The sequence below is a fragment of the Spea bombifrons genome, chromosome 2 (genome assembly GCF_027358695.1).
Source record: "Spea bombifrons isolate aSpeBom1 chromosome 2, aSpeBom1.2.pri, whole genome shotgun sequence".
In the NCBI taxonomy this organism is placed as follows: Eukaryota; Metazoa; Chordata; class Amphibia; order Anura; family Pelobatidae; genus Spea; species Spea bombifrons.
The window spans coordinates 111,606,667-111,615,646 of NC_071088.1; the positions used below are offsets into that span (position 1 = coordinate 111,606,667).

Consider the following 8,980-nt stretch of genomic DNA (forward strand, 5'->3'; position numbering starts at 1 on the left):
CATTCCTGTTGCCAATAGAACTACTTGCTCTATATCACATTCCCCACCTGCATATGTATGATCTTGTGAAATAGAACACAACAGCAACTAACACAATAAACAGTCTATTGTGGCATTCCCTCAATGCCTGACCAATTTTATGAACACGTTCCCATGATCCTCAGGAAAACCTCCATCAAACCTGTTATCACCCAAGTGGGACTGCACAGCTCTAGCATTCAATACTGTTAACGAGATGTGTGTGTCAGGGCAATATAGCAATATCAATTATGAGAAGAGGCAGGAAAATGTCTCACCACACAAGGATAATATGTTATTGGTTAGGTATATATGTATATATATATGGTGTAAATTGAAATTAAGATTGATTTTGAATGTGATTATATGCGCAGCAATAAGACACCTTCCTTACTAGTCAAGGAAGTGCACACCTACATGGGCTTACTTGTAGGAAGGTAACTTGAAACCCTGCAGCTGAAGGGCTCTGAAAACATGTAAAGCAAGTAGACCTTTGCTCCAGAAATTGGTTTTAGCAAAACAAGTCGATCCTGATGCCATTTAGAATTACACGTTTATTTTTTTCAAAACATATTACATGTCTATGGCTAGTCTTGTCACAAAAAATACATAGATCTAATTCGTAGAACAATGAATGGTAGAGTTTCACAATTGCAAACAAGAATGTAAAAGCCACAGTAGATAGGCTTTAATTCAGAAAGCCTGGGCAAGAAGCTGCGAGGCTGATCAGTGAGGCATGGCTGTTATACGCATGCTCTGTGAAGCAATGGGATAGGTTACCATGGGTGTAGTGGCATGGCTCATAGTAATACCGGGTAGAGGCTGAGCCATTGAAACAGCCACAGGTGCCACGGAGACTGCAACCGGTGCCATGGAAACAGGGGGAGGAGCCATGCCCTGAGCAATAGTTTGCGCCAGCGCTGCTGAAAGCGGAGTGATTTCTGGGTTCAACTGAGGGGCTGCATTTGTCTGAGCCGCAGGAGGTGCGCCAGAGGATGCTACCAGCTCTTGCTGTGTGACTGGTCGTGGTTGCAACGCCTGGCTACTTAATGTTGTGTGCGTCTGGGCAATGCCATGATTGTAGTTGGCAACGCTACCTACAGCTTGGTCACTGGTTGGAGCTGTAGTGCTCAGTGTGCTGAGAGTAACCACCTTGGCCTGGCTGCGAAACTGGGCATTTTGATCCAGCAGGACTTCATTGGTTGCAGCCAGGACTGAAACTTGCTTCTTTAAGTCCTCAACACGTCTGCGTAGCATAACATTCTCTTCCTCCAGGAGACGGTATTCTACTGGGGAAGCATTGTAATACCCATCATATCCCACGCGCCTCCTTTTCATTACAGGGTCATCAAAGCGCTCACCATAGCGATAATATGAGGAAGCGTAGTAATCCGTCTCCTGAAGGCCCTCATAAGTACCATATTGTTCATAGGCACGGGCTGTGGCCGCAGCCAGATTTCCAGGACTCGTCCCGGTATTCATAACGCCTGCTCGCATATCACAAGGGTATTCATATTGGTACTCGAATTCTCGTTGTAGGTGGCGGAACTTACATCTATCGCCCCGCTGGCAGTCACCTTTTAGGAAGTCACGGCAAATGGGAACCTCACCTTTATTGGGCAGATCAGTGGGAGACAAGCCAAGGCCAGCTGCTACCTTTTGACGCAAACGGGGAGGAAGCTCTCCAGTTTTCTTATAGTGCTCTTCATCATCCTTGGTTCCATGAATAAATCTGCAGTTAATGCGCACGCATTCCTTGTTTTGAAAGTCATGACAGAAGACAAACTCATTTTTCTGCACCCCAAGATCAGACACATCACTAGAGTCTGGATGCTTGAAACGGCAGCGCTTTCCTCGCTTGCACACATTGCGCAGAAAGTCACGACACACATAATCCACTGTCGCTGCACCGTCTTCACTGCCACTAGCGCCGCCGCCGCCGCTGCTGCTGCTGCCACCGTTTGCATAATTTTCCCTGTTTGGCATTGTTTTAGCAGCGCTTGATTCTTACTAAAATAGGGTTTTTATCTCCCGCGCTTGCGCTGCGCCTTAGTATCTGCACTGCATCAAAGAGTAGCGCTCTGCGTACCAGCTGAAAGAGAGAACATTGTGTTGAGCATTGAGAATTACCAGCAATAATGCATGCTTAACAGGAAACACAACAGAACACAAAGAAATCATAGCTTCTTCAGTGGGGATTCATGTTTAAACCCAACACAATCCAAAGACTCAGTTGATTTGCAGACTGGCCCTTTTATTTTCTCATGCTGGAAGCTCCGTATACAAAGTTGGGAAGGTTCCATATGAAGTAGGAGAGACGCACAATACGCGTAAATGCTATACATTTCACGGGTGTGCGTCCCGTGTGGATATTACAAATGGAGCAGACATTTACACCGTTATTTGTACAGGGCTAACACGCACTGCCGATGTGTTATAAAGCCTTAGAGTAGGCCTCTGTGTGGAAGCGAAGTCGAAAATAAAATGTTGACCCGTCCCCGACAGCGCGGTAGGGCTCTACATACCGCTTCTAGTCGTCAGCTCTCTGGGCCCCACCGAAACCTGAAAATACCTTCCAAGCCGTTCGCAAACACCAGGCACCGTAGACAGTGGTTATTACAGCCCAACAACGCGACTACCGCAACAGAAAACGGAAGGCCTATGGCGCCAAAACGCGCGTCATCCTACCCTTATAAAGAAGCCACGCCTACTTCCGGGATCTCGTACGAGGTCTAACCACAAGAGACGCTTACCTCCGCCTCCATACCATAAACGCCATTGTGATGAACATAAGAGGTCTAGTAGTTTGGATGGTTTTGTGTATAGAGCTCTAATGCCTTCCCAATCTCTTCCGGGGTCGACGCAAAGTAAAAATACGTTTACAAGATGGTACGCCATGTTGTGATCATTGTACTAGGCATGAGACTACCATTTCGCTAAAGGGAAGCAACGTAACATAATTCAGCGGATATCCCCTTAAGAGACAAACATGACCTTAGTGGGCATATCGCAAAGGCAGTTTTAATAAATCATGCGTAATAACGGATTAGTATTTAGGCAGTTTTCACATCGGGCGGGGACACAATCAGGCTGCTGACTGAGCGTTTTGGGAGTTGCGTAAAAACACAAAGAAAAACACTGAACAAAAAATATTCTTAGTGGGTCATAAAAAAGCGTAATGAGCCAAGGTTTAAACTCTGAGGCCACAAAAGTACGATGAGGTCATTTGCATTCGGCCTAACTTGCCAGATAAAGCCTTTGTAAAACTGCACTTTACCTACACAACTAGCGTAATGTTTCTGATTTTACCCTTCAACCTTTTTACCCCCTTGTTTTCATTTATATAACTACAAAAGTAAAACCTTAGTTTGCTAAGTGTTTATTCCATAAAGCAGTAGCCACCACTAAAAAGAAGCACAATTTATGGGCTGAGTACAGTAATACCGGGCATGCGTAGGTTATTGTTTTGTTTCCTAAATAGGCCAATAAGCGCAACACTATTCATCGCTTCTCAGCCTTTTGGCTAAGATCGAGTGAGTACCCTTCAGCCATTGGCTGAGGCCTGTGATACTCTTACTGGCACTTATTTGTCACTTTTCAGTTTTTTTCGGATTCAGAGCATGATTGATTTCAGGTTTCGGATGAGTTAAGCACCATTGGGTCGCCTAAAGCTACAGTGAAAATGAGCCCCTGAAGTCCAGTTTTGGTGCGGGGATGGTGTGTGCCTTCCGGTCCCCTCTCCCCCTTTGAAGACTTTTTGTACGGGAGGGTGTGCAGACTTCAGTGGTTCTCCTCTTGGGGAGATCCTAGAAGATCCAGCCCACCAAGGCTTCTGCCTGGGTGGGAAGGAAGGGGCTGCATATCCCTTTGGGGAGTGCAGCCCCAGACAAAGACTGGGGACTCAGCTCCTCTGTAGCTTCCACAGTTTGGATCACCGTATCCCTTTCTTCACTTTGATTTGTGCGCGGTTTTAGAAGACAGAAGAGCAAAACCTCGGGCTCTCAAAAAAAAGCAAAAGGGTGTTTTGTTGTAGAATTATACAAAATGTTAGAAATGGTTTATTTTTGTTAGTTTCTCAAACCTTTTAAATTATTTTTTGCCCCACTGTATATTACAGAGTGATGCGACATGACCCTTTATACAACTTTTGAACCCCTTCAGTCCCCTTTAGACGTACCAGTGCTTCCATAAAACGCATCTAAAGAAACACATATGGACGCACTGGTGCATCCTGCCTTTCTTGCAGCGGCAGGGACACATCTCTGCCCATAAGCGGGAGATCAGGCTGTCGTTTGACAGCATGGACTCCCCCCTGTCAGCAGAAGCCGGCTTTCTGCTGCCCGATCTGATGTAACAGCTTCCGGCACGAACGTCGGAAAACTGTTACATTTTTTACCTTCCGGGTCGCGTCACTCGGAAGGTCATCGGAGGACAGGATATCCCCTGCAGGGTCTTCCAGACCCTGCTGGGATATCCTATCGCTCCGATGAGGCACAGATCACAGACACTGTGATCTCTATGCAAGTCTATGGGGACTTGCATAGAGATCACAGTGTGATCGGTGCAGGGGGATCGCAGGGAGCAGAGTGAGAAACCATGTTTCTCACTCTTCTCCCATGTTGAAAGACCAAAAAAAAAGTGAGCTAAGTGATGTCATTGTGACATTAATAGCATGTTCAAGAGGTCCCTTAGCAGACCTCTAACCATACTGCACTGATAACAGTGCATTTAAAAAAAAAATACAATAAAAAAATAAAACTCCTCCTGCCCCCATTCACAACCCCCAAACCCATTAAGCCGTAAGTATAAAAAATACTACCTTATAGGGTACTATATGTAAGATAGTAAGTAAGATGTATATGTAAGATGTAAGATTTTTCTAGAAAGAAAAAACTAAGGATGTGGGGTATATCCGTAATCAGGAGATGCAGCTAAACAATTTTGGCCGGGTTTCTCTGCTGTAACACATACCCTGTGCATAAAAAATGTGGCGAAAAAAAGTGTCTGCTTTACAGAAATATATACCTTTGTGGGTATTTTTGGTTTATTTGTTTAAAATTAGAGTTGCAATCCCCATCATACCTAATGTAAAAATTATCTGAATGATGTATACCTTATAGTATGTTCCCTATAAGTGCTGGGAAAGTATGGAAATACTTGGAGGGGATTTTCCATCGCTTTGCCTAATTTTGTGAGCATTCAGAGGGAAAATATATAAAAAAATTGGGGTTTTTTTTCAAATTTTCGCCAGTTTTTACTAAATTTCTCATCCTAAGTTCTGAGCTAATCATCAAACTATGGTATCAAAAGAAAGCTCTATCTCTCCTTGAAAACACAATATATAGTTTACATGGGTACATTATTCCCAGGAAAGGAGAATAATTGCTAAACCGACATACCGCAAAAATGGCAAAATTGCTCCGGGCTTTGAGGTACCAAAAACCCCTGGGACTGAAGGTGTTAAGATTTCTGAATTGTTTATATACGTTATATTTTGCACCTTTTTTTAAGGGAAAGAAGAGCATTCTTACATGCTCCTGTAGCTCACACATTTTGCCGGAAGCAGGAAACTTTCTGATCGCAACATTTGTAATGAGCATGTTTGGGGGTCTCTTCTACTGCTTTCTGCTGTATCACCTTTGACACCTCACTAAGGAAGTGAGTGAACGTCTATTTAGGTATTCAAACAGTGGCATATTCCGGCCTAGGGCAGCTGGTTAGCAAAAGTCTCCTTGCAACTAGCCCATATACAGTAATATACAAGCTTTTGAGACTATCTAGGTTTTTTCTTCAGACCAGGAACTAGAACCCACAGGGCTCTGGTGTGAAAATTGCCTCAGGGGCCCCCAACTTTACAGCTGTCCTGTGTCATCATTGCCCCCAAACAACTTGTCTGTGCCTTCTTTCCCCCTTGCTCCCCTTCCAACATACACTCTTGCACACAAATGTAAACACACACAAATCGCACACACTCATACTCACGTACACATTCATTCTAACACACACTCTTGCCCATTCTCACCCATATACCCACCAAGCTCACACACACAATTACACATCCATGCTCACATACGCGCAATTAAACATCCATACTCACACACATATGCACACGTCCATAGGCCGGAAGGGGCCTTTCTAAACTATTCTGAACCAGTATGAGGAGACATTAACCCCTGTAGTTACGCCACTACTTCAGGCATATTATACATTTATACAGTAACATGCAGACAGTCACAGCAAGATACAGAGACTGCGAATCGGGATTATATTGATGCAGTGATGTTAAAAGCATATGCAAATGTGTGTTAGTATGGTGGCGTGAAATGTAGCATTTGTCCCAGCAGACTCTTGGTGGTGTAGACCTCTGCTGACTATGCATCTACATGTAAGGCTGATTGTGTGGCTAGTGTGACATACATTCTTTATGATTTAGGCCTGAATTAAGGCTGTCAAATTTTGTCATGAGTTTGTATTCCCATATCGTACTTTCTCTCTGTCTCTGGAAATTCCCCATCAAAAATGGTCTCCTACATGTGTGTCCTTTTTTTTTCACGTTATATCAATGTGAATTTATCCACCTGTTTCACCTACATATAGTCCAGAATTGGGACAGCAAACATACATTATCAGGTAAATCCCATTGGATGACTTGCACAAGAAGATACTATTGACTTTAGTGTGTAGGCCTGTATGTGGTATTGTTACCATGGCTGTGGTGTACATGCATGCACACGCTTTCCACTTTTTTCGGCAACAGGCAGGAGTGCGTTTCGTAGTTGGTCTGTGTAGTAAGCTACCATTTGATTTAACTTTGGACGCTGTTTGTAACAGAGGAGCGAATGGAAATATTTGTCTCTCGTCTGTAATGTTTTTAAAGGTCGTTTGCAACTTTGCGTAAGGCCTAAAGCTGTGGATTGTGAAACCATAAGAGGGATTCCTCTATGGCTCCTTAATATTTCAGTACTTCTCTCTGTATGTTGGTTACTCTTTTTATTTCACCATCTGTCAATTTGGGTTATATCCTTGAGGTCTTTTAGTAGTTCATTTCTGTCTCAGGGGTCAGAACAGATGCGGTTGTTAGTTTATGGCCTGGCTGTAGATTATAGATTTTGTGTGTTCAAGGTGGAAGCTGTTGAGGTAATGGCCTATTGGTTTGTGGAACAGAGAGGTTAAAATGTTTTTTTTGGATACTGATTGCGTCTAGAAAGCTGACATGGGTGCAGAAATCGTTAAGTTGTAGTTCTTGTGAAACCGAATGAGTATTTGCTGGCTGACTAGATAGATAATAAGCTATTATCTATATAGCAAAGGTAGATTAGGGGTCTGGGATCGCAGGTAAAGAATTTTCTCCAGTCATGCCATGAATAGGTTGGCATATTGTGGTGCCACCTGGCAACATAATCTAAGTAAAAATTCCATCTGAAATTGTAGTGCGTAAGTACAAACGCCATGTGTCACGATTGAGACCTAGACTGGTATATTGTATTGGTGCAGATATTTCTGGCATGCTTCTTAACCTGGTGATTGACACGCAAGAAAGCACAATAGTCTATTTAACCCCGTAGAGATCCACTTTGTACTTCTAATACAATAGCTTCAGGCTACTTTGCCAATGGTCCTTCTAGCTTCTTTAACATTTTACCATGAGCCTGGTAAAATACATCAGTAAGATTTTTCCCCACAGCTTACACAATTCAGTACTCTCCCGCTTTCAGGCATTGTAATGGCAAGTCTCACCTTTATTCCTGCAAGTTTATTAAAGGTTTAAGAGCTAGCTTGAAAAGGAGTCGGTTATATAAAAAAAAAAAAAAAAACACAAAACTTGCTTAATACATTTTAGGCAGCTTTGCATTATAAATAAATGTAATGTAAAGTATTTACAAGCCTTTGTAACAGATTGCTACACAGAAGTTATAACCAGAGACACATGGCACCTGTCCTATCAATGAACTAGACCAGCAACTTAAAGGCCCAGAGTTGTATCAGTGAAAAGTCATGTTAATTCACTAAACAGTTTCAACGTTGACTTCACTATACATTAATGCCAAACCCAGTGAGTCTGTTGCCGCAAGAGCTTAGTTGACCCTGCATTATGCCATGTCAAGCTTTCAAATTCTTGCTTTCTGACATTCTACAAGACCAGCTCAGTCCTGAAGGGAGGAGAAACTTAACCAGTGTTAATACATCAATCTTAATAGCAAAGAGACCAGTACACTTCTGCAGACCGCCCCTTTAATGAATTAACTCAATGACCACTAGACTTTGAAGGGAAAAAACAGCCTAACTACATGCAAGATTAAAGTTTAAGTGCAATGCCAGTGCCATTTGCTGACAGATTCTCTAACAGCAGCATTGGGCATCGAAAGTCTCAAACCTGGCATCTTTAAAGGGTTTTTGCATCCAGCTTCATGTGGTATCTGGCCTGTGTAAGGATACCAGACATTAACAAGCCCAGTAATTCTTGTAGAGCAAGACCTCCAAGGAATCCCCTACTGGGTTTAACAAAGGCCAAGCACAAGAAGAAGTTTGTTTTGAAGCTGGGGCACCTGTTTGCATTAAGTGTGCAGTAACTGTTTCTGAAATACTTAGTGAAGCTATAGACTTATTCAGTTAAGGTTTCTTAATTATGGGCTATATTAGCTGTGATTGAATAGAGTAGGTGCTCATTCTCAAAGAGATTAAACCAAACCATAAGACTGACGCTTATGAAAGTTATTTTGAAAACACAATTTAGCCCTCACCTTTTGCTTAAGCCATGCTGTAGAAAGATGGCACCATAAAACCTTTATGAAACATTACATTCAGGCTACCTTGATTGCCTGGATGGCAAGACAAGAGGCAAGTGTAGTTATTTACTTGCTGGGTCAGGTACCTCCAAGGTCTACCAACAAACCACTAGTTACCTGAACAGCGATTCACCCATTACGCAGCGATGTTTCTCACAATAGATTGACAAAAACCC

General features: G+C 42.9%; 1 protein-coding gene across 1 annotated transcript; it reads right to left on the reverse strand.

Moving 5' to 3' along the window:
- Positions 1–318: 318 nt before the first annotated feature.
- On the reverse strand, positions 319–2,695 carry ZC3H10 (zinc finger CCCH-type containing 10). Its single transcript, XM_053455626.1, has 2 exons — positions 2,544–2,695; positions 319–2,110 (listed from the first exon to the last, which is right to left on the reverse strand). Exon 2 carries the CDS (start codon positions 2,002–2,004, stop codon positions 745–747), a length of 1,260 nt encoding a protein of 419 aa, XP_053311601.1. The 5' UTR covers positions 2,005–2,110; positions 2,544–2,695; the 3' UTR covers positions 319–744.
- Between the last annotated feature and the right edge of the window lie 6,285 nt (positions 2,696–8,980).